At 39.3% G+C, this 26,949-nt stretch overlaps 3 protein-coding genes across 3 annotated transcripts in view; 2 read left to right on the plus strand and 1 right to left on the minus strand.

Moving 5' to 3' along the window:
• The first annotated feature begins 927 nt into the window (after nucleotides 1-927).
• Nucleotides 928-20,143, plus strand: LOC108045057 (frequenin-1). Its single transcript, XM_044461010.1, has 8 exons — nucleotides 928-1,223; nucleotides 7,031-7,304; nucleotides 13,222-13,246; nucleotides 13,345-13,393; nucleotides 14,047-14,136; nucleotides 14,954-15,032; nucleotides 15,136-15,224; nucleotides 15,744-20,143. Exons 2-8 carry the CDS (start codon nucleotides 7,241-7,243, stop codon nucleotides 15,909-15,911), a joined length of 564 nt encoding a protein of 187 aa, XP_044316945.1. The 5' UTR covers nucleotides 928-1,223; nucleotides 7,031-7,240; the 3' UTR covers nucleotides 15,912-20,143.
• A 2,949-nt stretch (nucleotides 20,144-23,092) lies between these two features.
• Nucleotides 23,093-26,949, plus strand: part of LOC108045072 (frequenin-1) — a 31,536-nt gene continuing 27,679 nt past the window's right edge. Inside the window, exon 1 of the mRNA XM_017124260.2 lies at nucleotides 23,093-23,338. The gene's annotated coding sequence lies outside the window, so the exon portion shown is untranslated. The remainder of the gene's footprint in view (nucleotides 23,339-26,949) is intronic.
• On the minus strand, nucleotides 24,092-25,141 carry LOC108045063. Its single transcript, XM_017124247.2, has one exon. It carries the CDS (start codon nucleotides 25,003-25,005, stop codon nucleotides 24,280-24,282), a length of 726 nt encoding a protein of 241 aa, XP_016979736.1. The 5' UTR covers nucleotides 25,006-25,141; the 3' UTR covers nucleotides 24,092-24,279.

Below are 26,949 nucleotides of genomic sequence, written 5' to 3' on the forward strand. Positions count from 1 at the left end.
TGATTAAATATTATAAAAAACTATAAAACTAATCTAACATTGTATAAAATTGGGGGGTTCTACTGGAATGATTTTGAAATATTTCATTAAGTTAAGTTTCATTAGTTAAGACCTAAACATTAATTTAATTTAGGAAAATAAAGAAAGAAAAAGAAAAAAACGAATAAACATTATCCACGGAGGTGAACTCAAATTCTAAAACTTAATCAAACTAATGAAAAAATATGTGTTCAAGTTCCGGGAAATGTTGAGTTTTCACTAGATGGTGCTGCTATTCTGGCTGTGTGCTAAAAAGTGGGGGAAATTTATCGCTAACTGCTTGGCTGATTGTCCCAGTTCTTGTTCGACTTTTCCCTGCTCCTCGTCGATTTGGCCTCTTATCTAAGACCATTGCCAGCTTTTGGTAATTGTCGAAGTCTCCTGCTGCTGCAGGACTTGTGTCCACGGGTTTTTCATACAGTGTGTAATTCACCACCCCTTTTTCCGTTTTCTTCTGGCACTGGAGTGGAGTTTTCATTATTCCGCTGGATTTTTTGGTCCTCCGCTGGTGCTACTCTTTGAGTTTTTGTTGTAAGTTCTTGCAGCTTTTAACACGCATACAGAGGCGCCTCAACACGCACACTACCAGGCGAGGAAGAGAGCGGAAGAGCACGTGTGTGTGTGTGTGTGTGTGGTGAAAAGCTTTGGTGCCTGCGCCTTCGTCATCGTTTCGTGTGGTGGATTCGGGCTTGCCTGCATTTGTGTGCGTTATATAAGTCGGTTATGAGTCGCGAGGCGAACCCCCCCTCCCCCTCCCGTGAGATATCGGTGCCGAAAAACCCACCACGGCCCATTGAGAATTTTACCAAAAAAGTTCTCAGTTGTTGATAGCCAGCCGTATATTCCACCGTATTCCGTTTGCCTTTTTGCCGTGGATTTTGCAGAGCGCTTTCAGTCGCTGATTTGACCGCCAAACAAACGCAACGCAGCTCGGCTGGTTTTTCAAAACGCCTCGAAAAAAAGGCCAAAACGCGCTCTTCGGTCCACAGAAATCAACAACAGCAACAACAATAACAGCCGCCTCTGGCAGCAACCAAATCCAACAATAACAAAATAAAGCAATTACATGTAGTTGATTTGTTTTCCTTTTTTTTCAAAGTTCTATCCAGCAAATAGTTGACACTTTTTTTTCGGTTACCAAAAAAAAAATAAAAATAAAACAAACAACAAACAACATACAAAAAGTAAGCAATAGTGCGAAAATTAAATGAAAACATTACGGACAAAACAAAAATAATAGTTGTGCTTAAAAAAAATCAACAAAGGGATTAAGTGTTTATTTATATTTGTGTAGCATACTTTTGTGCGGCAGTCAAAGATTAATTTACACAAAAGGGACACCCACACACACACACACACACACAGCGAAAGAGATGGCAAGATAGGCGCCAGAAAGAGACGGGAAGATGAAGGTTACTTTCGCATTTATGCATATGGGATGGCTTTCGGTTTGGTTGGGGTTTTTAGTTTTGGTTTTGGTTTCGCCATTCGTTATGCTTACAAAACTTGACCCAAATTTACGTTTTGCGGTCCAGCAGCAGCCGCTAAAAAAGGGCCCACGGGGGGGGGGGTGGAGAAGGTAGGTGAAAGTGGGGAAAGTGGGGGCGGCACCGACAGCGAGACAGCGTGGAAGGATTATGTAAACAAAAATAGGTTTCTCCCCCTCTCTAGTCCGTGTCGCGACGCTCAGACTTAGCCTCCAAGGACTCGGTGTGGGGGGGGGGGTATTACTCTGTTACTACCGCACTCGTCCCATCCCCGCACATCCATCAATGGCCGCAATCATCCGCACACAATCCGTATCCGTCCGTAATCACAAATGCAGCGCTCTCACCTTGCGTGCCATTTCCTCGTTTTGGCCACGATTCCTGCTGACTTTTTGTTCGAGTGACAAAACAAAACACGGCTACAAAATGCATTTTAATTTGCATCAATTATTTGATAATTGGCCATTGGCGAGAAAATCCCGGAATCAGCACGAAAACAGGCGGCGATGGCAAATGGGAATCCGAAGGATAAGATCTCTGCCTCCCTCATTTGCAAACAAATTGGGCAATCTGTCGCCATTTGACGTTCTTCAAAGTGAGATATTTGATTCCGAGAGAGATGTCCGCAAAGTGTTCTTATATAGCTTCAAAATGTATGTTTTGGGCAAATAATCTCAAAATTGTTATTTTTCAACTAGTTGTATTTGTCTCATATTGAAACCCTTTCAAAATGTATTATACGAATTAATACTAAAATGGCCTTTTTATTAATTTGTTATTGCCAGTTATTAAGTATTCGCAAAGCCTTTTAAATTTCGGAGGTTCTTTAGCAAGACATAAAATTTTTATTTTCCAATTTATTTATTTATTTATTTATTTAAATGATTTTCGTTAAATACGGTTTATTTATTATTCTATTCACTATTTATTTTATTAATATTATTATGTTGTTTTATGAAATATCTACCCAAATGATTTCCATTTATCTAAATGTCTGTTAAATTTCATTTATTTGCTTAGAGCTAATATTCCAATCACCTACGTGTTAACTCAAAAACAAATAGCCTTAAACGAAATGATGAATTTGAAATATTTCAGCTACTTTATTTATTTACTAGCTTGATTTAAAAAACGAATATTTAAATTTGAAAAGCAGCATTTATTTGCCAAGACCCAACTTTATTTATTTGTTGAGTAATTTTAGAAAATATATTTGGTAACCAAATAGTTTGCAAATATGAAAATTGCATGATAACTTTTACTGCCATAAATATTTCAATTATAATAGCAGCATTTATTTGCTAAGACCTACCATCCCAATCACAGTTTCCTCCAAGGAATTCCACATTAAGTGCTCTGAGGAATTTCCATTGCCGAGATGAGTTTCGCCTCCGTCGCTTCGCTCTGAGCCTGTTCTAATCCAATCGCCTTAAGGTAGGCACTGACATTTAGGCAATCCCTCGCCAAGTTGATTGCAATCCACCCATCTCCTCCTTTATGCCTCCTTCCTTCGGAGGACCTCCTCCTTCGGCTGCCCTCGAAATCTTCGAGAGTTGTGCATTGTTTGCATCGAGCCTTTCGCTTCATATTCGGGGCGTTTTTGTCATTCATCCTTTTCGGTGCCAGTGGATGTAAAAATTAATTTACCACCTCCGCTGGTGATGCGGGTAGACAGCCGTTGTGGGCTCCGCATCTTCAGTCTTTTACCCCTCTTCTCCTGGCCATCTCAATCTTTATTTACATTTTTACACAGGCAAAAAACAGTTATATCATTCAGAAACCACTCATTTAAACTGTAGCTCCGAAACGATAAAAGAATCATATGCTTTGGTATTTCGTTGTCAAGTTTGTTTAGCCTAATAAAATATTCCTTGCAGTCCACTTAATTTGATTGCAATCAACAAAATTGTGATTATAAACTAGCATGTTTCGCGTATCATTTAAAATGCATTTGGATTTTACAAACTAAATATAATGAAATGGAAAAGTTCACTGAAAACCGGGGTGGTATAATCTTGGCTTTCTTAAATTCTGATTGTATAGAGCGCTTAGAGATTTTATTTTAAAATTCTGTAACTTATGCAAATGTTTGAATGTTTGGATTTAATAAGATTGAATCCAATCCCAAAATAATTATTTTTATGCGTGTAATTCAGCTTTCGGGTATCGTTTACAATCCATTTCATTCAAATAACTTTGCGAGAAGCTCCGTTCTATTCACCGCGTTTCGATCCTTAAGCCATGCCCATTCCCATTCCGTTCCCCCTTTCCACTTTCAGTTTCCCCACTTTTGTTGGCGAGTGTAGATGAGTGCGAGAAAAGTGTTGCATGCTCGCGGGCTAAACGCGAGATGAACACGCAACCGAAGGATAAAGGGGGATGTGGATAAGGTGGGGGTGTGGCCAAAAGAAGGGGGGGAAGGGGAGGCTGAATGACAACAACAACACAAACAACAGCAACAACAACAGCAAAAACAACAACTGCATCAGGCAGCATAAAAAATAAGCACACACAAGGAGGCGAGAAGGAAAGACACATTCAGACAGATAAACGAGTCGAGTTACAAGCCAGGACTTTTTGGGGCAAAAAGGAAAGAAGAGGGAGGGGTTGGGGATGGTGGTGGGGGGGGGAGATAGCGAGGACCTCCTTCTATCTCCATCCCTGTCTACCTATTGCCGTCTCGCTCGTTGGCACTGCATTAGCAGCCAGCTGTGAACGAAATAAACGTAAAAATATTTTTAGTGTGAACAAATTTCAGCTCGTCGCTCGTTGTAAAAGGCAATACAGAATGAAACTGAAATACTGCGACAAACGCACACAGGTAAACGCACACCCACACACACTGGCAAGAGCACACCTGACATGATAACACACACACACACACTCACACACAGAAAAACAGACACAAACACACCGACAGAGACAAACTGTGTTTAGTTAGCAAATGCCAATGGCTCATGTTCGCAGAAAAGAGAAAAAGGGAAAAGGAGGGGAGGAAAGGGGTGTGTGGGTGTATCCCTAGGTGTTGGTGTGTGTGTGTGTGCGACAGTTTTGTAAACAAACAAAGTCAAAAGCAACAAGAATTTCACCCAACTTGAACGAAGATATTGAGGGTCTCTACAGCGAGCAAGGCTTTACATAATTGTGCCCACCCTTATAATAAAGGAGTTCATTAAAAGCGAAAGCAGGTGACCCCATTACCTGAAGTAATCCTCCATATTTGCTTTTCTCCGGAAAGAATATTGAAGCCCTTCGCCGTTTTCGTAGGCATCCATTGGGGGATCTTATTAGATCTTAAAGAGTCCCATTCAAAGTGTTATTTAATGACAGAAATAGTTATTTGTATTTTTTGGATACCTTGGTTATAAATGATTTCACAACATTTTATTTGGCTACATTGTGTGAGCCAATCTAGGCTGATATATTTTTTTATTTATGGTTCACTTAGAAGGGATACTACAGGTTTACACAGTAACAGTTAAAACAAGAGAGAACGCTATAGTCGGGTGCCCCGACTATCAGATACCCGTTACTCAGGTAAAGGGAGTGCGAGGGAGATGGAGATAGAAACTTTGATCACGCATAACTTTTTAACGAATGGTCCGATTTGAAAAATTTCTTCTACATTTCGATAGGTATTGATAAACACAATAAAACTGCATTTTTACTTTTCCGAAATATTTAAATTTTTAAAATCGTATATAAGCGATTGTGGGCGTTAAAGGGGGCGTGGCACCTTTTTGAAACAAACTTGCGCTGCGTAGGAACTCCTAGAATCTGCATGCAAAATGCCAATCTTCTAGCTTTTATAGTTTCCGAGATCTCAGCGTTCATACGGACAGACAGACAGACGGACAGACAGACGGACAGACGGACAGACGGACAGACGGACATGGCTATATCGACTCGGCTAGTGACCCTGATCAAGAATATATATACTTTATAGGGTCGGAAACGCTTCCTTCTAGCTGTTACATACTTTTGCACGAATACAATATACCCTTTTACTCTACGAGTAACGGGTATAAATATTTAAGGGGAAAATAGTTAGGATTTCTTACTTAATTCCAATACCTATAAAGATTTTTCTTTGATCTATTAGTGTTGGTGAACATAGTTTATATTCCCAATTTTATGTTAGCTTTATCCACGTAACCGATATTCCCAATATTGCCTGTAGAAAATTGACTTAAAATTAAAAACTCAATAGCTTGGATTCCGATTTGAAAGTAGCATTCCCCAAAAAGTTATATAATAATCTGCAAGTTAACCATTTAAATTTTATATTGGACCATTTTCATCTCAGCAGTTTTTAAGATCTTTAAACTTCAAGAGTCCATATGTTGATCCATCGAATACCGATTTCAAAGTGGTTTACCAATTTTATGTACAATTTCTGTGATGAGGATTTTAAAATCGAACAGTGATAGAAAAGTGTTATAACTTGTTGTTGAGATCGGAAAAGTATTACATTTAAAGAGCTAACTATATTTATTGCTCCCCAATAAATTAAAATTTGAGTTCTTTTGGGAAGGGATAAGCTGGGATTGCTGCCGGAGAACACTAGTTCTGTCACGACTTAAAGCTTCTGACTTCCCCTCGGGGATTGAGTGTTTTTGATTTCGTTTCTGCACTTGATGCGAGCGTTTTGCATGCGACATCTCGGTGGGACTGCATCTGAAATTAACAGAATTTATTTCATTGCATACTGCAGTCCCCTTTTCCTTTCGCTTTCCCCGTTTTCTCTGGAGGGAGACAAAAAAAAAAAAAAAAAAAAAACAAAGGCAACTTATTTTTATGCCATTCGCGTCAACCGCAGAAGGCAACAGAGAGAAGCACCCAACCCCACACCCAAATTCACCCCTTCGGCACACACAGGGTTAAGTTTTTTATGCGCTTTTGTTTGCATCCTCTGCAGCGGGCCACGCCCCTCTCCCTGCCCCCCGCCTCCTGCTACACGGTTTTTTTTTTGTTACCAACTGTCATGAAAAGTTCGAGTCGAGAGTTGACCTGAAAAGTGTCGCTCTGTGTATTTTTATGCCTTTCTTCCCCCGATAACCCCCTTCGCTGTGTGCTTTCCCTGCCACGCCCCCCCTTCTGCCACGCCCCTGGCCTCGTTATAATCATCGACGTGATGGTTAAAGTTCGACTTTGTTGTCTGGAAAATCACTAATTGAACATAGCCAAAAACTGGAAATAGTTTTTAATCAAAATCGGGACATGGGGGATTATCGATAAGTTTGATGGATGAGTCTCGAGGGTCAAAAGGATACAAGTGGGCTTGGGGCATCCTTCGGATAAGATCACTTCACACGCCCTTTTTGAGCCCTCCTCAAAACTTTTGAGTCGAGAAAAAGTGCGGCAAACTTTTCATAAACTATCTTCGACAGATATCGAAACGGACAAAAAAAGTGTATATATATATATAGATTTAATATCAGCAAATGTGCTGTGAACTTGTTTCCATACTTTCTTCTTTCTTGGCATTTAATATTTTTTTATAGGAAAATTATAAAGCATATTAAAATACTTATGGCAAAGTTTTGAATACCCAAAACAAAAGCAACAACAAAAAATAGTCAAACAAAAATAAGCAAAGTAAGTCGAACTTGCGCAACAAAAAAGTTTGCCACTAAAAAGCAATAGCAGTCAAGTGCAACAACAACAGCAGGAGCAACAACAACAGTAACTAGGGGAGTCGCCACAAGAACAACATGGGAAAAAAGAGCTCCAAGTTGAAACAGGATACCATTGATCGCTTAACAACGGACACATACTGTAAGTAAATCGAAAATACCATAATAAACTTGTACTCAATCAAATGGTACAGTGCGTTTCAAAAGCAAAAATATATGTGATATAATTATATATTGAATAGGGATAGAATCTTAAGTATAAAATGAAAGCTCAACTATCATTTTACTATTATAAATATTATGTGTACATATAATTAAATTATTAAACTACCTTTTACTTATTTATGGGTTAAATATTCCTAATGTATAATGTAATGTAGACTTACTAAATATAAAATTATAGTATTTTTAATTGCTTATACAACCTTGTATAAAATTGAAAGTTTTATCAATATTATTGATGCCAAATTTTCATATTACATCGTTTAATAAAAAGTATTGTAGTGCTCATTATTATGCCTACGTCAATATAAATTTCGGCTTTTTATAAGAATTTAAATTGATCATTTAATCCCTGGCCTTGTTTACAAATGTTCACATATACCCTCAGGTTGAAAGCTGCCTTAATAAACACTATATCAATTCCACATCTACCTTATTTTATTATTTTTCCATTCGCAATGTTTTCCCCGCCCTTTGATTTACCTTGTAATAATTCCGTTTCCTTATTTATTTATTTGTTTGTTTTGCCCGGGCATTTATGCGAGGCAGCATTGCCTTTCGTTATTTTTGCCCCAACTCATTTCCCATTTCCCCGATTGGCGTTTTCTCATTTTGATTTGATTTTGTTTTCGTTTGCCCAAGCATCAATCAAAATACGGAAAGGTGCAGACATTTTCCGCGGCAGACCCGCTCCACACATATTCGTTTCTGCCAGATAAATGCATAATTCAAAAGTGTTTTCCCCGAGAACTTATTCATCAGCGAGGCGGACTAACTGACTCATCAGTCATGGGGATGGCAATAAAGTCACCCGACTGACGGCAAACATCTGAGCCCGATTCGATTGAGAAACTTGGGATTAGCCCTCCCAACTTCGGTGCATAAATGGAGAATGAAGTGCGATGGATTCGTTGGTTATTGAGTTCCCGTTCCCTGTTCCCCGTTCCCCGTTCCCAATTGCCAGGAGAATCTGGAGAAGCACTTGACATTTATGGTTTAATTTTATCGCTTTTTCCCCAGTAGCCACTTTGGCTGCTACTTTGTTATAAATTGACATGTTATTGTTGCTGTAACTGACAGCTGCAGTTATTGCTTCTTTGAGTTGAGTTTGGCTAAAAATAGCGAGGTTTGTGCACTTCTTTTGTTGGCCAATCACAGTAATGCTAGAATTTAATATTGGATCGTATCTTCAAAGGATATAATGGGCATATTATATCTGTAACTCACAGCTGTTGGTTACGGAACAAGATCTTTATCCAATACATTTCTAAGAAAATATGTAATGGAGCTGGACATTTTGGATTGTGGGTTGCAGACATGAAAGTATTTTTATTTACAGCTAAATTAATAATTAAGTAATATGGAAAATGCCTGTTACATTTGATAGGACGTCATTAAAAGGACAAAAGGAAATTATTGTTACCCTTGCAAATTGTAACCCATACTTAGGTTATTATCTCGCTTACCTATTAATAGTTTCTGACATTTTAATGACCGTCTCTTGTTTGCAACCCCAAGTGCATTATACATTTCCAATATTATCTTTCAACCTTTCCGACTTTTAGAGCTGCACTTTTAATATAGCTAATTTGAGCTCGCTTTTTACGACGTTTTCCCCCATTTGCCAAAGGTAAACAATAATTGTATGCTTTGTTGCCTCGTTTTACCTTTATATTCACCTCCACCGTTTGTGGTTACCTGTTGTGGCCGATACAATGTGTTTTGTTAACTGTTACTATTAGTTACACCTTTATTTTACGACACTCTTTGCGTTCCCCCTGCTTTGTATCTTCTAAGGGGAACTTCTTTTTCATTTGCTCCTTTTTTTTCTGCTAAGCAGGACATTACATTTACTTAGCTGGTTCTTCTGCTTTTGCTGCTTTTTGTTTTGGCCATTTTGGCTCCTTAAAAATGCAAGTCAGAAACTTTTCGAGCCCAAAACTTTGTGACTAATTGCTTTCGTTTTTCCTCCCTGTATTTTCTTATTCTGTGGTCCGCACCGAGGTCAGGGGTTAACTGGGGGGTTGGGTGTAGGTCGTATAAATAATTACCGCTGGGCATTGCGGGCACCTGGCCAAAAGGGAAAGGGGCCGGTGGAAAAGTGTTGACAGATTGCTGCCAAAGTTTTCACCGTTTTTTAATGGCTTTTCCTTGAAGTTGTTTGTCTTGGTTGGGCGGTGGAAAATGGATGGGAAAATGCGTTTTCTTGGCCCTGCCTAAAATGAAATTCATCGGACTCTGCTAAAATATGCAACTCAATAATTGTAATCCTCTTCCCTCGAACACTGCAATATCCCCCGCCCCCTCACATATTTTCCGCCCACATTTTCCAACCCCTTGAGCCCATTGTGTGTGTGTGTGTGAGTGTGTGTATGCAACAGCTGCTGCTGCTTGGCTGAGATTTGTTTGGCCAGGCAAAACAAATGAATCAACTAAGGACTCAATTTATTGCCAACGGGTCGTATGAGCAATTTCTGCTGGCATGGGTCAATATTTGTCCTGTCCATTGACATGCCAATCAATTGGACATTAAACTGACCCCCAGTCCCCATCGCCTTAGCCCTCTGCAGCCGTAAACTCACCCCCACTCGCAATGAATTAAGTAAATAAACGGACAGAAATTTGATTAGTTCAGGCGAAGGGCGGTGAATGCAAATTCCCCAGTGCGTTTGGGCCACACACTCCATGTCCAAGGGGTCTCGAATTAGGGCCCAAACGCATAGGTGTTGTTTGCCCAGTTCTGGATAAATTTAATTAAATGTGCCTTCTTTTTGGTTCTGAACATCAGACCGATCACCTTGAAGAAATCAAGGTAAAATGCAACTAAGGGAAGCAAAATTGCAACGAGTTTCGTTAAGAAAACTATGTTAAACTCCACACAGTCTCTACAACATTTATAAAATCATCATAATAATGTATGTGCCAGCTGATGTTTTTCATTTGCTGAATTTTAATTATTTTAAAATTCCAACATAATATCTGATTATTTCCTTGGGAAATAGATTTGAAATTTAAACGTTCATGTTATAATAATATCATTCAATTGGTGGAAAACAGGAAAATCCACCGGTTCCAAGGGTTCCTCGAAATGCCAGCGACAATTGCGCACAGCGGAATGAATATGTTATACACGGTCATCATTCGATGGGGGCGATATACCCCACATCCTTTGGAAAGGTGAGCCCAGTGAGCACCCCCGCAGCATCCTTCGATGCTGATCCGCAATCTTTTCCATCCCAACTTGAGCTGACAGAATGACTCTTGCTATTCGAATGACAATGCAATTCGGAAGGCTGGCAAGGGAAGTGCCACCGATACCGCTGGCAACAAGTCGTATGAGCAATATGCGCTTTATTTACAATCAATACAGGCGAACAACTGACGCCGTAAAAGCGTACAAAAGGGAAAAAGGGAGAAAAAAAGGGAAAAGGGAGAAAAAAGAAAGGCACACACAATGCTGGTCCGTAAATGCCGTTATATTTTTACATGCCACACGTCAATAATACAAGGGGGAGGGGGAGGGGGGCGAGCACGCCTGTCTGTCTGTTAGCCAGGCTATCGATTACCAATCAATTCTGCCTCTGGCGCTGGCTGTGCCAATTGTTGACTTCATTGGATTGACATTCCCTGCGGGATAAGGACAACAAATAATGGATCACAAAGTGGGGGGATAGGGGGGGATGGGTGGGGGCTAAGCCCACGAAGCGCTCATCTTGCGGCTAATTAAAATGCAAATGCTGCTGCGATTCCTTTGGCAGTCAGCTAATCAAAATGAAAAATGATAACCAAGCCGAACGGGAGAAATAGGGGAAGAATATATAGAAAAATCGGATTGAGTTACACTTTGAAAATATGAAATGCATTACCATAGAGTTTCTAATTTTTAGTTAAATCATAAAGTTAACAGAAAGACTGTTCATATTTAAATACCTAGATATAACCCTACGAACTAAAAAGATATTGCTATTAATATTTTTTAAATTAAAAGGGTATTTCGGTGTTCCTAAAATGTCTTAAGATATTATAATTAGATAATAATGAATATTTGTTTGCCCGTTTTTATTAATAGTAAAATATTTTATGAATTTAGATTTCAGTGGGTATATTTTGATTATTGAAATGTCTGAAAGTATGCAATAACTTATGAAATGAAAGTGGCTTTACACAAAATTTCTATGAATGCCTTATACGGGTGTGTTTGTTTTCAGAACATTTTCTTCAGTGTATTTGGATGGGGCTCTAGATGATATATGAACCACAGCGCCATGAATAATGCGAGTGGCCGCTGCAGATAACTGGCAGCCATCGAGTCAATAGCCCGTCTCCAGCTCCGGTTCCAATTGTCCGAATCCCTGGAGGTGTTACTGCCCCTTGCCCCTGCCCCTCCCCCTGCCCCGCCCCCTTTCGCTCCGCCTTCCAAATGGCCGGCCATTGACCACGCAGCACCCCCTCAAAAGCAATTCCGATGTGTGTAATTTTGCGTGAATTTATGTTTTTATTTTTTGTTGTTCTTTCCATTGCCCGCTCCTCCGGCTGCTCCTGGTCAGGGAACATGTGCGCCATTCACACGCCCAGGAGTCGGCGGAGGACCTGGGATCAGGATATGGCCCTGGTCAGGTTGGACATCAGGGGCGTGGGGGCGTGGCCCTCCCGAGGGGGGAGCAGCGTTTAAACGTTTAGTAAACGGCCATTAGGCCAACGGCAATGGCCAAACAAAATGAAAAAAGGAAAACAGAACATTTTATGCCAGCACAACAAAGAAAATGGTTATGCATGAATGGAGGGCGAGAGAAGTGGAGGAGAAAGAGGGCGGAGAAGAAGGAGGAGGTCCAGATGAAGCCCAGGGCGTGGTCGAAAGACAATGAACGATAATTCAGGACTCGAACCGAATGAGTTCAACATTTGCATATGAGAGCAGAGCGGGAGGGCATAGAAATGGATAATGAAGAGGTCATTCCGGGAATGCCCCCCCTTTCCCCCTGCTAACTGACCAAGCGGCAATCAATAATGAATGAATAATTTAGCATCGATAATTTCATTAGTTGTGAAACATAGAGATAATTGATTTATAAACGAACAGTTCCAAATATAATTTATTGTAGTTCCCTGAAGCTACTACTATTTTCTATACAGCGAATTCAACATATCTACAATTATATTTACCAACCTTAGAAATTCTGAAGAAGAAAACATAAAAAAATTTTTAAAAATCATTAAAAATTCAAAAATTGCTAAAAAAAAAATAAAGTTAGAGCAAAACAGCATTTACAAATTTTTGTATGGCTATCATCGAAGCAAAAATCAAGCCGAACTTCGTTTTTTTTATCAAAACTCTGGAAAATAATGATCAAATGGCATCCACAATGGCCATTTTATCAATCATAGCTATATTTATTGCAACTTTTACTGGGGTCTCTCCTTAAATATATAAAAACAGATCTTTGCGATTTGCTTTATTTTAAAATAAATGCACAGTATTTACGATAAGATTCAACTTTAAATGTATCAGGAAAAATACATTTTTCCAACTCGCTTTTTAAAAATAAATCAAATGAACCAGTAACCGTTTGTTCATCTGTATATTTAATGACAGCTCTTGTGTAAATAAGCAAATGGCAAAGTAAGTCATTGTTTATGTCAGCTGGCTGGCTGGCAACCTTTGAAACGCACTGTTCGATTTTATTGGCAACAGAGCCCACATGATTTTTAGCTCAATTAAGCATTTAACCAAATTCGCACAGACCACCTCTGAATAATCCACTCGCACCTTGTAAATATTTCAAATACCGCATAAAAATTTAATCCACTTCTATTTTCTGTTTGTTTTCCATTTGCAGTCACAGAGAAAGAAATACGTCAATGGTGAGTGGGCTGGCAAAAATGCCAGCGGACGGTTGCTGATGGCCGGGAATTAACTAAATATATTCTTGTTTCGGGTAACAATATTTTCGGTACGCCAGGCACAAAGGATTCCTGAAAGACTGTCCCAACGGCCTGCTCACAGAGCAAGTAAGTATCGGATATATCTAATTAATGGGGGCGTGCCACAGAAATCACTTGTAAAGGTGCATTGAAAAATGGAACGTTGTCTTTTGAAATGAATCCAAAGGATTTTGCGGACTCATGCTGTTGCATACTTAAAGACTCATTTTTAAGCAATTTCTGTGGCACCCCCAAATCTTAGGCTTTAAGTCGTGTGTGTGTGTGGCACGCTCCACCTGAGCGAGGCCAATTCATTTAAGTCAAACGGTTAATTAAGTTAATTTTCCGCCTTGCGCCCAACTCCCCCTCTCGATTTACGCCGCCTAATTCCACGACAGCAGCCACATCAGACATGAGAGTCCTTCTGGTCTCCTGGACTCCCTGATAATACAAATGGGGGGGTTGGGGGGTGTCCTGAAGGTTAGGGGATGGCCAAATGTGTTGACGACCCCGACTGCTAATGACATTGCCTTTGTAGATGTTGATGTTGCTGCTGTCGTCGTCGGCTGTTTGTTGATAATGAAGTTTATTAATGCGCGCATTATTCAAACACGAGCTCAGCTCCTCAGTGACATATGTGCCACGCCTCTAATTGATTTATCTGCATTTGTCTTCTGCCCCTTTCCCCTTTCTCCTTTCTCCTTTGTCTCTTTGTCTTTTTCTCCCTCCACTTTCTCCAGGGCTTCATCAAAATCTACAAACAATTCTTTCCACAAGGCGATCCTAGTAAATTTGCATCGCTTGTCTTTCGCGTCTTCGATGAGAACAATGTGAGTATCCCCTCGAAAATCCCCTCCCCAAAAAAAGGGGGGCGGCCACGCCCAGTTCATGACCCACACTTTTTTCTTACGAAGTCAGATTTCCCAAAAAAATTGTAGATTGTCAATTAATGTTTGTTAAAATGACACTATTCCATATATTTAGAACTCCTTAATTTTTTTATATTTTAATTTAATTTCTTCACCTAATTTAGGTAAGCATTTGTACTACAGAAGTTTTATTTAAAAAGAAAACAAATATTTGTAAGCAAAACAAAATATGTGTACAAATTACTCATTTATTTTTATAGAATAAACATATTTTCTGCCTTGAGTATTTGCCGAATTAGTTTTTCCATTTGGCGAGTCAAATTTGTTATGAGGAATAAAACACAAGGATAGGAATATTAAAGTGATATGTAAATTATTTTTTGTTGTCTCTTTCTAAAAACAGAGTGGGGCTTATTTTCTTTTGAGTGTGCTGACGTTGGCTAAAAACTTGAGACGGCCACAAAATAAACTGATTTTAGCAGGTTAATGTCCTGCTCTCACCGCTGTTCACCATTTATGGGATGGGCGATCATAAATTTTGGGGAGCTTTTGTTGTTTTTCGTTTTTATTATTTATGGCCCATGGGCGTGGCCTCGCCCCTTCTACCGAGTACCCCAACCACAGAATGTCAACTGTCTGATGTCTGCACTGATTTGCTTTCTTTGTCTCCCTCTCTGTGTGTGTGTGTGCCTCTCTGCTTCTGTGTGGGTGCGTTCTTTCTTCTCGCTCTCTCTCTTTCTTTTCTCTTGCTCTCCCCTTCGTTTTTATGGGTCTTCAGGATGGCTCCATTGAGTTTGAGGAGTTCATACGCGCCTTATCCGTCACATCGAAGGGCAACCTGGACGAAAAACTGCAGTGTAAGTGGTGCCATATTTTTGGACAAACCTTTGGTTAAAAAGCCAAGAGTCGATAAATATTTTTATTATTATTTTGGTACTATCATTTATGCCTTAACCACAGGGGCCTTCCGTCTATATGATGTGGACAACGATGGCTACATAACACGCGAGGAAATGTACAACATAGTGGATGCAATCTATCAGATGGTGGTATGTACCTAACAATGCTCGTTTAACTTCAAAAATAACTCGAGTCTTATGGAGAAGTAGGAAAACTTTTAGCTTTCTTATTTTCAATTTCAACCTATGTTTGTCTGTCAACGAAAAATAGTCCCTCATTTTTAAAACTAATGGGATGAAACTTACCAATAAGCCGGATTGATTGACTATACCATATAGGTCCGATAGAACAATCGGGAAAAAAGGGACATAAAATTAACAACTTATTTTTAAACTTATAAAGATATTCTCCGAGATATGGTAGTTTTAAACAATTTCAGAATTATTTCTTTCATTTTATAAGATAGTCAATTCTTATATAAATTATATAAATGACATTGAAAGGATCGAAAAGTTTATTGGGAAATCGACATAGCTTCATTGTTTACAGTCTCATACGCATACAAATCAAAATACAGAATATTTATTCAGTGTTTTTAAAGTGATAACAAATGCCTGATATGGCAGAATCCTCTAATTCTATTTTCCTTAAACAATCTTCAAACACAGGGACAGCAACCGCAATCGGAGGACGAAAATACGCCGCAGAAACGAGTGGACAAGATCTTCGATCAGATGGATAAAAATCACGATGGCAAATTAACATTAGAAGAATTTCGTGAGGGTAGTAAAGCTGATCCACGTATAGTTCAGGCGTTAAGTTTAGGTGGTGGTTAAATCGATTAACAAAAACCGATTAACGATAACAGACCCAGAATTCCAATTCCACAAAAACCAAGCGCGCAATAACCCGAACAAACCGATATTGAAATTTGATCAAAACCCGCTAAAAACCAAAAGAAAAAAATTAGTGGGGAGGGGAGGTCGGTACGGTGCCACGCCCACTCCCCTTCGTTTGCATTCGCTTCTTCTTTCTGCAATTTCTCTTCTCTCTACGCTTTTCTCAATTCCCAATTCTCGATTCTCCGCGCGTCGCTTGCGACACTGAAGATGATAATAATTTTTTGATATATGCATAAAGTATAAAATAAAGGAGATGGAAAACCAAATAAACGAACCGAAAACGAAAATGAAATTAATTTTTAAATATACACCAGAATATAAATATATAGGAAATCGTGGCGTAGTCAGAGCGCAGTTCATAGCAATAATGAAAAAAGAAAACAAAAAAAAAAACAAATACTAATTTTAAATCAAATCGAGAGGCGTGAGGCGCAAATCAATTTTTGAAGCATACACCAATTACGAGTAAACTAATTAAACCTACGAATAAATCAGCATAATTATACTATACAATTAAACGATACAATTAGAGCCGAACTAAGCCGACGAATCAACTGCGCAGCCTTCTAAGCAAAAGCTAACGAAAAAGCGAGTTATCTAAACTCGATCCCAGTCAGCTAATTCCACTCACGACAGCCAACAGCAGCCACTATATCCACACCTACTATATATACATATAGATACATGTATGAATCTGAGACGTGGCCGCAGACAGGACGAACAGAGTTTAGAGGGGGTCAAACAGGAGAGGGGAGCTGGCCCAAAAAGGGGTGGCTTAAATAAAGTCACCAGCAGGTCCAACGACTGGCTGATACCCCTTGATTATGGTTACATTCATTTGGAAGGAACTTTATAGCCAATTTTTTCTTGTACGTTGATTTTTCTTCTCGTGAAAGTTGGAAGGACAAAATTAAAATATATAAAAACCTAAAATAATTGGCATTAATTGCGACATTTGACAAACTATATACTATTTTTCTGATATTTCTAACCATTTTACTTTGATATATCACACAAAACGCCTATGTATATTTTTGGCTGTGTCGACTTTTAAATTTTGGCAATCCCTAAGTAAAGTTCTTGTAAGTATAAATATAGTTTTAAAATTTCTGGTGTAAATCAAATTTAATTCAAATAATAAAATTTTTTCTGTATTAAATTGATATTTTGATATCTAAAATTCAGACATTAAATGAGATTTCTTCTCGATACACGTCATAAGAGAAAAGGATTTTCAGACAAGTCTGAGTCCTAGCTCGATACAGCGCGTTTCATAGCCCAAGACAGTGCGTTTCATGACCTGCAGACTAGATATTGCTTAGACAAATAGCTTTTAGGCTTAATTTTGTAAACCATTTGCTGTCGCAACCAGCTGCCTTACAGTCTTGAAACGCAACTTGTTACATCAGTTAACCAGCTCCCTTTGATAAAGAGAATGCATCTGCAGATGAACTTTTGCCATAATCCAAGCAGCAGCGATAACAAAAAGTGTGGCATACCCAACAGGCGCAGGAAAAAGTGTTTGCTTTCGTTTGCTCTCTCTCTCTCTCTCTCTCTCTCTCTCTTTCCACCTCTATCTCTATCTCTTTCCCTCTCTAACTCTCTATCAGTATTTCCTGCTTTGCCTTGTTTTCCGTTAAGCGTTATATGTACGTTATACGTTCCCAACAACAATAACCAAACCATTTACAATAACAACAAGAACAACACGAACATATTGACAATAGGCGAAGCAGGATGAGCAGAATGAGCAGGATGAGCAGGAGGAGATCCGAAGGTCTTGAAAAGAGTGCCCAGAAATAGCTGCGAAATTAAGCCATTAATAAATGATAAACTAATCAAAAAACGCACAGCTACAACCAGAGCCACATCAACAGCCAGAACATGAACATATATATATACACATATGTATATCCTCGAGAAGGAGCAGCAGCAGTTGCTGAACAAGGAAGTTGGAGCAGCTAGGATATATACGAGTATATAACAATGAAACAAATCCATCATACGATTTAATTTCTATTCTATATGCGGTTCAGCTTTATTATTGCATTGATTTTTCAATAAACCAGTTAACCGTTTTACTATTCCGATGACTATCTATAAATACGAATCCCACGTTTTCTCACGCCACCCCCATCTTTAGTATCCTTTGTGTAATCTAGATGTGGGAGATCTTGGCCTCCCCGAAAACATGAACACTCACCCAAAACACCCATACTGTATATCTATATAGTGCCTATGTAGTAGTAATTCTTATAATTTCGCCTGCTTTGCCTTCTTTGAAAACATTCCGAATTGACCGATTTACGTTTATCTTTTCCTATGCTTTCCATGTCTTTAAGCACCGATCTAAAAGAATAAACACGATAAAAATTTAAGAATAATGCCATGCAACCTTAACACTTACCCCAAAAACACCGACACACACACACACACACGCACACATATAGCCACATGTATGTGTATATATATATATATATGCCTAAACTTATATATACCCTATATAGTAAGCACTGCAATCGAAAGCAAGTTAAGGAACTATAAAAAACCGAAAACCAAAAAACGAATACAAAAACGCTTCTATAAACCTCACTGAAATTCTTCAAAGAAAAAAAACCGAAAGATATGACACACTCAAACGCATACTGACACGCTCACACCCATACACACACTTGTACGAGTATATTAACAATAAACGTAATGCGAAAACTTAATCAATAATTAAATAATTCGAAAGTGATATAGCTGACAAAACAAATGTGTCTGTAGTCTAGTAGTTAAAAGAAATTGAGTAAAACGAAACGAAATGGAAAACAATTTATAAATAATATTAACTAATCTATTATATGACAGAGGAAATGGGAGGCGACGAGGAAAGCGCAACGCAATTTTCACGTTGACTTTTTTTTTTGTAAGGAGACGCGTAACAGCTGAAGCGAAAATAAGCAAATCAAACTGTAAATAACACTAAGTGAATCACGCACACCACAACACAACACACTCATACACACACGCGCATACCCACTCACACACTGACAGAAAGAGGAGTACCGAATAAGTTTGTTAACACCAAAATATAACGGGTCTTAAGTAACAAAAAACGAAAACAAAAACAAAAAGAAAATAACACGAAAAACGCAAGAAAATATGAAAAAAATAAAACAGTAAGTTAGAGCAAGGAATTTTTTTTGTGGATTGAATTGGATGGGTTTGAAACGAATCAAGTCAATTGTAATAGCCGACAAAACGAATACGAAAATTATTGAATATTTATATTAATTTACAATGGGCCGGTGAGTTAAGCTTTTACCGGAAAAAAAAGCAGATGAAGTCGAAGATGAGTTTCTTTCCACCGCCGTTGACAAACCACACGAATGTCAAGTTAAATGTTTCACAAGCAATATTTTACATACTTATACATGCATTATATACATATATATATATGGGTAAATATATATAAATAAATATACGATAATAAATATATACATAACTTATATACACACTCCGCAATAAAGAGTCGACGGCAAATTAGAAATAATAATAAAATATTGCATAACAGAAACACAGATATCCAAGCGAAATGTCTGATAATGCGAAAATAAACTTAAAAGCCAGAAGATAGCAAGATGAAGATTATAAAACATTTTTAGTGATATTCTTTAGCAAACTTGAATCTGATTTCTTTGCTAAGAACGAAACGAAATGTATAAAGTCAAGAAGAAGAATTCAAAAACCAAAAATATAACGAAACCAACAATTAAAGCAAAGTGCGTATATTTTACAAAAAAACAAAAGCTAAAAAAGAAACGAACAAATTTTGTTCTCCCATTTACCTTGGCTCGACTTTCCGTTCATTTGTTATCTCCTTTGTACTACTCTATTTACCGTTATTTATCATCATTATTATTCCGATTATTCCGATTGTTATTATTATGATTATATGGCAACGTCGACGATTACGATTATTGTGTAAACACATGCAAAAACTTATAAGAAAACAAAAAAAAAACGAAAACTTTATAGAACATACAAATGAAAATCAAATTCTTTTACCAAGGAAAAATACTTAATTATTTTTTTTAAGTAATCGCCTAAGGGGGAATGGAAAATTTATCTTGTTACTGTCAGAAAATATTACTTACTTCAAATAAAAATTTTAAAGCGAGCATAAGAGTGTCTTTATTGTTCATTTAATAATTAAATTGGGACAGCCAAAGGTGGCTGGAGCCATTGAAATAATTATTTTGATTGAGGTAAGTTATCCCCAAGCTCCTGGGAGTTTAGCCAGATGTTCCAAAAGTGCTCCCCGTTCGGGGACCCTCCAAGTGCATGAGAGTTTCAACTTAATTGTCGAGCTCTTAATGGGCAAGTTGGCTTGGCCTGGCTTTGGCTGGTGAGCATTTTGTTTAATGGCCATTAACTGCTATGGCCAGTCACACGTGGCGTATGCGCAATCAACGGAGACAGCTCTACATGGCGATTACATGGATTTGCCCCCGAAAGTAACGTAACGTATACGCAACGTGAGCACATAAATGTATAATGTTTGCACAAAGCAAACCTCAAGTGTCTAGATGGTCAGTCTGACATGTTAGCAGTTTGTAGCAAGTTAGGTCAACTTTATTTGCCGGATTGATGTCGTACTTAATACTAATTGATGTACTTACATGTCAGTGCTGTGTGTGCGTTTGCCTTTTGAGTGTCCTGCAAATTGATGATGAACTAATTCACTAAAACCCATTGAAAATTGTCAAAAACATTTAAAAGGGCAAAATAACTGGGGGATCTAGCAAAAAATATTCCAATAATGAAATCTACCCTAAAAACATACTTTGCAAAGGCTTAAAAAAGCAAATCAATCTATTTTGTCGAGTTGCAAAAGACTTAAAAATAAGTTTCGGTCCCTTCTAAATAAAAACAGACTTTCTTACCAAGGACTTTTTTAGTCCGGAAATTTTGACAGTGAGAAGAAAACACGTCCCTAAATTAACTTAATATATTTCCCAACCAAACACTACATTTTTCATAATTCTCATGACAGGCCTTGCCGCAGTGTTGACATTTGATAATTTTCATTTAGCTGTTTTTCATTTTGGAGCGCGGGTGCGCGCATTTTTGATTACCTTTTGCGGTTTTTTACGTGCCGCGGGCGTTGGAAATTGGACATGAATTAGTAATGAATTAAGCCCGCAGATGCGCCGACTGAGGCAGCGGCAGCGGCCGCGGCAGAGGCAGAGGCGTCGACAGCAGCAGCGTGTTTATCTAGGCAGCCCAACTATTTATAATAAAAGGCTAGCAGATTAAAAACCAAAATAGATTCTGTATCTGCAGCTGCATCATCTGTATCTGTATCTGTATCCGAATGTATCTATACAATCCGCTTCATTGCTGGGCCAGCAAAAAATGTACGAAACAAATGTGAAAACAATGGAACGCAAGTGAGAAAACGTTCGAATTAACAATTTTTACATTGAGCCCCCTCTGCACGCCCCTGCTCTACACAACTAGAATAAATAAACAGTAATTATAATTGGCCTGTTTCGGATTCGAATTCGATTCTTTTCGGCATCGACATTGGCATGGGCATCGCCGGAGAATTAGTGAGTAAACCGGCGGGCGTTGTTGCCGCAGTCGACGTCGAACCCCTCCCCCCCCCCCCACCACACTCGTAGGTGCGCCCATTAAATTCTCCTCCTATGTACGCAATTGCAAATTTATTCTTCGCGCGTTCGCTGGAGAACTGCAAATTGAAATGGGAAATGGTATGCTAGTTTTGATCCGTCAAGTGATCACCACTTGTTCGTCATCAATGATTAGCGGACATGATCTGATGGGCCATAAACAGATCTCAAGCGACTGTTTAATTGGTAGAAAGGGCAACAATTACAGTCCAATCAAAAAAAACCAATCAATAATCTTATAATAACTTCTGATTCATGTGAGCAATAAGACTGTGCAAGAACAATGCATTTAATTATAGATTTCTATTGTATTTAATACAAGCAAGAATTTGAACTTAAATACTTTGTATACGATACACTATAAATATAAAGATATATTGGTATTGGTAGTCACTTAAAATCTTTAATTATAATATTGGAAAATTTTCTGTTTTGATGTCGGCTAGTGTAGTTCTTAGCTGCGAAAAATATAAAATTCTACTGTAGAATGAACGATAAGACGAATCCAAAAATATCTTAAAGACTTTTCTGTTCTGAGAAGCGAAAAGATGATCCAAGGCAATAAAAAGCTAAACAAATTGATACCGTTCCTATGGAAAGCAATATATATGCTTGCAATTTAAAAATATTGGGAATCGCCGGTGACATGGCGCAATTCACTTTACTAAATCGAAATTTTCTCTACATTGTGAAACTAATCAGAAATTACAATCAATGTTTGTGGATTGTCTTAGGGAAACCTTTAGAATGTTTAATTGTGTTCCCTAAATGATTGGACAGATTGTAAAGTAGCGTTAACAAATGGAAATCTGAAGGGTGTAGATCAAAGAGACTGGTGCTGTTTAGGAGAAGCGTCTGCACAGTTCGTCGAGGCGCCGATCTATCCAACCGAGATACATATAGGAGCAGCCCAATAAACGGTTCGTTTGATTTGCCTGCTGCCGTATCCGTATCTGTATCTGCGGCTGCCGTTTTATTGTTTATTTGCTCGCCAGTTTTGCCTTTTGTTATTCGCCAGAAATTTTTATTATTTACTATATTTAGGCAGAGGCCAAGAGGAAGAGAGCCGGGCTGAGAACCTGAGCAATAATTAGTCACCGCCGAACCACGACAGGCGGCACCTGCAAGAAATGCAAAGTAAATTCTTCAATTGCTCAATTGCTCTGCCAACGTCGGCAGCGCTGCCGACGTCGACAGCGACTGCGACTGAGGCCCAGGGCATTTGTGCGGCTGCTGGCATTCGATTGCCATTCGCACAAGTTGCATGTTCGCGACTCGATTTTCGGTTTCCTCATTGTTTCTTCTGTTTTCTCTGTTTTTTTTTTCGCTTTTTTTTCCGAATATATATTTTTTTTTTGGGCCGCTCGCGTGCTCTGTGCATATTTTAAATCACTTCCTCTGCCAAACTCACTCCCACCACCCACCCCCCCCACCCCCACACAACCAGTGAATTCCAATTAAGTGTGCGCGCTAATGCGATAAACGGTCCTGCACTTTGTTTTTAAGCCAAAGACAAAAAAAAGACTTTGTAGCAGGCTTGTGTTTCTGTTTATGTTTCTGTTTCTGTTTGAGTGGAAATTACATTTATAATTACGCTTAATCAGTTGATTACTGTCATCGCAAACACGGACCCACCGAGGACCCACCGCAGCGTTCGACGAGCCCACAAATGAGTGCCAGGTATGTGAATTGCGTTCCCTGGATAAACAGCATTACCCCATATCTATCCCAGCAAACCCAATAATTAGGCAGATTCCCTGCGGCAAAAGGGGGGTTTGTTTAATGAGCGGATTGGTTTGCATTTCCCATTTGATTTGCGGCCCTCGTGTGGTCGCTGTCATCTTTGGGCGCGGAATTTAATCTGCGGTTATCTCGGCAGTTTGGGGACCCTAGACCAGTGACTTGTGGCATTTCCTTATGCTTCCATTGTTTATGATAAAGCGGTTTACTGGCTCCTAGAGGGCCCTTAAAGAAATAGCGCCTCTTGAAATTATGTCGGTCTTAATTTCTGGTGGGCAAGGTAAGCACAAGGCGTTTAACCTGTAGTTAAGTGGTTAGTGTTAAAATAAATGCAATGTAGTATGTGTGGTTTTTAAATCCTTCCAAAATTGACAAATCTCGGCGAGGCTTTACTAGATCACATTAAGTTTTGCTAAAGAGTATTTAAATAAGTATTCGCTGGTTATCAAGGAAGTACTGGTTAAGTGTTTGATGTAGACAACTTTTGGTTACCAGAAATCTAATAGAACGTACAATGTATATAATAAAAATGTCAAAGAATATTTTAATATATCTTGTGTTTACCAATGCTTACCAGAAATGTACACACAATCAAATTCACGCTTTTTTTTAGAACATCCTAAGACAAATTTAATTTATATTCATAAATATAGAGAGTATCACAAATAAATCTGATTATCAGAATTAAATTTAGCCTATCACATTTAAGGTAAAAAGCTGCAGTTGTCTTTGAGTAGATACGGTTCTATATCACTGATTCTTTTGAAAAGTCTTCTAGGCTTTTAAGTGTTCATTTGGTCCTCAGGAGTTCGTTCCGTTGGTCAATGGGTTGTCAGGTTGTCAGGTTATCGGGTATCTTGAGGTCTGGTTTCTTAATGGACCTAAGCAACCCGTCGGTTCTTGATCTTTGTATCCTGCCGGCAGGCGTGGCACATGCGCCTGGATATCAAGGTTTCGGGCGAGGGATCCGGTGGCAGGCCGTTCATCCGTCGCATGAGGTCCCTTTGCTGGCGCGCCTCCTTGATGAACAGCGTGAGGTCTGGATTTTCCGGCAAGCAGCCGAGCAGCAGGAAGTTCACCGACTTCCGCCAGTACACGGCCGTCGAGTCGAGGGCGGCGAAGAAGATGGCGAACGAGGAGATCAGGCAGAAGGCGTCGAAGGCATCGCCACTTGAAAGCCATTCGCAAACTCCGGGAAGATGGCCGAATAGCCAGGCGCCCCACTGAGCCCGTCCGAGGGCCAGGAGCAGTTCGCGGATGATGCCCAGGAAGGGCTGCCACAGCTGGTAGTCCAGCCACTCGGCCAGTTGGAGCATCAGCCACATCTCGGCCACCAGCATCAGCAGGTGGATGCGATGGCGACAGCGGCGCACATAGAGCGGTCTGTACTGCAGGATGGCCATCAGGACGCCGGAGACGAAGAACAATCCCGCCCAGCGTTGATTGTCAGCCACGGGATGGGTGTACAGGGGATCCAGTGGCGACACCGGAACGTGGGCCAACAGACGCCATTGATTCCAGCGGACAAATATCCCGAAGAACACGATCAGCCAGCACTCGCAGAGATCGCGCTTTAATTCCGAGGAACAGTTCTGAAAGCGAGGCATCTTGGGAAAATTGAAAAAAAAAATATATATATAATCGATATTAGTGATATTGTAGTGAATAATTGTGGAGAGGTAGATGTGTATGTTAACCCGGTAGAAAGGTAGAAAATGTTGTGACTGGTCAAATTTTGAACGGTTCGTCGATGAGACTCTGGGTGGCGACTACTTAGATTGGGTTTTGGATATTTCAATTTGGGTTCATAATATTGGGGATGCTACGGAAATCACAATGGTTTTGAAATCTTTTTTCAAGGGGTCCAAAAGTATGCAATGGAAAATAGAGCGTAGCCTTTTGGAATGAATACATCGGACTTTCGCATTCAAATATATACTTTTAGACGCATTTAAATGTGATTTTAAAAACACCAATATTATCAACGGATTTTGGATAAATTCCTTCCGGTTTCCTTGTTATTGATTAGCATATTTTGCCACTTTAAAATGTTCACTTAAATGAGGCAACAACTGAGGAATCTGTAGTGGCACAGGCAAGTGTTTATGCATCGCTTTCTTTGTTCTTTAATTCTGTCCCCCTCCCACACTTTCTATGTGTGCCCCAGACACACTTGCACACACACGCACACACCCGCACACACGCGCTCATTGAAGACTCGAGGCATAATGGCGGCTACAGTGGAATAAACTCTCTTCCATAAAAACATTTTACATAAATTGCAAACTAATGGGACAACCACTTTCGCTTAGATTTGAGATACAGGATTATCATTTATCTATAGGCTAGAAGTTGAAATCCAAGTAGAAGAACGTTAAGAATAAGAGAAAATGACTTTTTTTAATTTTAAATGTGGTGTGTTGATGGAATGTTGATGCTGATTTTCGTTTTACAAATACCATAGAAAAATACAAATCATAAGCCCAAACTAGAGGTTCAGTTGTATTTTTCTACTTTTCAGACAAATAAAGATAAGATAAATAATTATATCTTGCTATTTTTTGTAATTACTGAATTTCCTTGTTTTTCTCACTATCTGGTGTTCGCCGAAGGCGTTGCCTCCAAGGTGTCTGGTAACTACAACTAACCCCACCGTGCCACCACCCCACCTGCTGCCACCCCACCCCCCACCCCCCTCCCCTCGTCCCCCTGTCCCCCTGTCTCATGCCCGAAGTAAACAGCATTCGAGGGTAGTGTAAACAATCATTGACCTCGTTCATATTTCTTGGAGCGTTCGCTCATTTGCCTTTGGCTCGAGTCCCAGACGTTGACTCTGCCTGGTCGCAATTAAAATTGTTGTTTAGCTAGTTGCCCCTGGACGACGTCGCCCACCCCTCCACACACCACCCCTCCACACACCACCCCTCCATCCCATTCCCCAGTTAGCTTTTCTGGGGGGAGGGGGCAGAATGGGAATCATCCGCCAGGCGGCATTTGGGCACCAATTAGCCGCCGAAAAAGAGGCTAAAATCTGATTCTGTTGCGATTTCTGCGCCCCGGCAAATGATGATGAGCATAAAGCACAAAGGCAAGAGGCCAGAAGGAATCAAAAGGAATCAGAAGGAATCAGGAGCTGAAAGGAGCGCCCAGAGCCGAAAAGAGCCAAATCACGATAGGCTCAGCGACAAAGACACAGAAAAGTGAAACAATCAGGATTTGGGTAATCCGAAAAACCGAACTGCGGCATACGCTTTTATATAGCAATTTCATTTTAATGGGCATACTAAGTATGAACCACTATACTTTCCATAACTTTTTTTGATTGAAGAAATAATCCACTCAGGAAAGGGAATGGCATACTGAACTTTACACTTGCATGGTGAATATAATTTATGCAGTTTGTAACAAAAGTGATTGTTCTGATGCTCTCTAGGGGCTTTAAATGCTATTAAAATTGAAAATGCAAAAAGTTATTGCCAACGAATTAAAAAACGTAAAGAATTAAGTCAATGTTATGTTTAATAGGAATAACAACGCAATACAAAAAATTC

Source organism: Drosophila rhopaloa, unplaced genomic scaffold (assembly GCF_018152115.1).
Source record: "Drosophila rhopaloa isolate 14029-0021.01 unplaced genomic scaffold, ASM1815211v1 contig_3, whole genome shotgun sequence".
NCBI classification, from domain to species: Eukaryota; Metazoa; Arthropoda; class Insecta; order Diptera; family Drosophilidae; genus Drosophila; species Drosophila rhopaloa.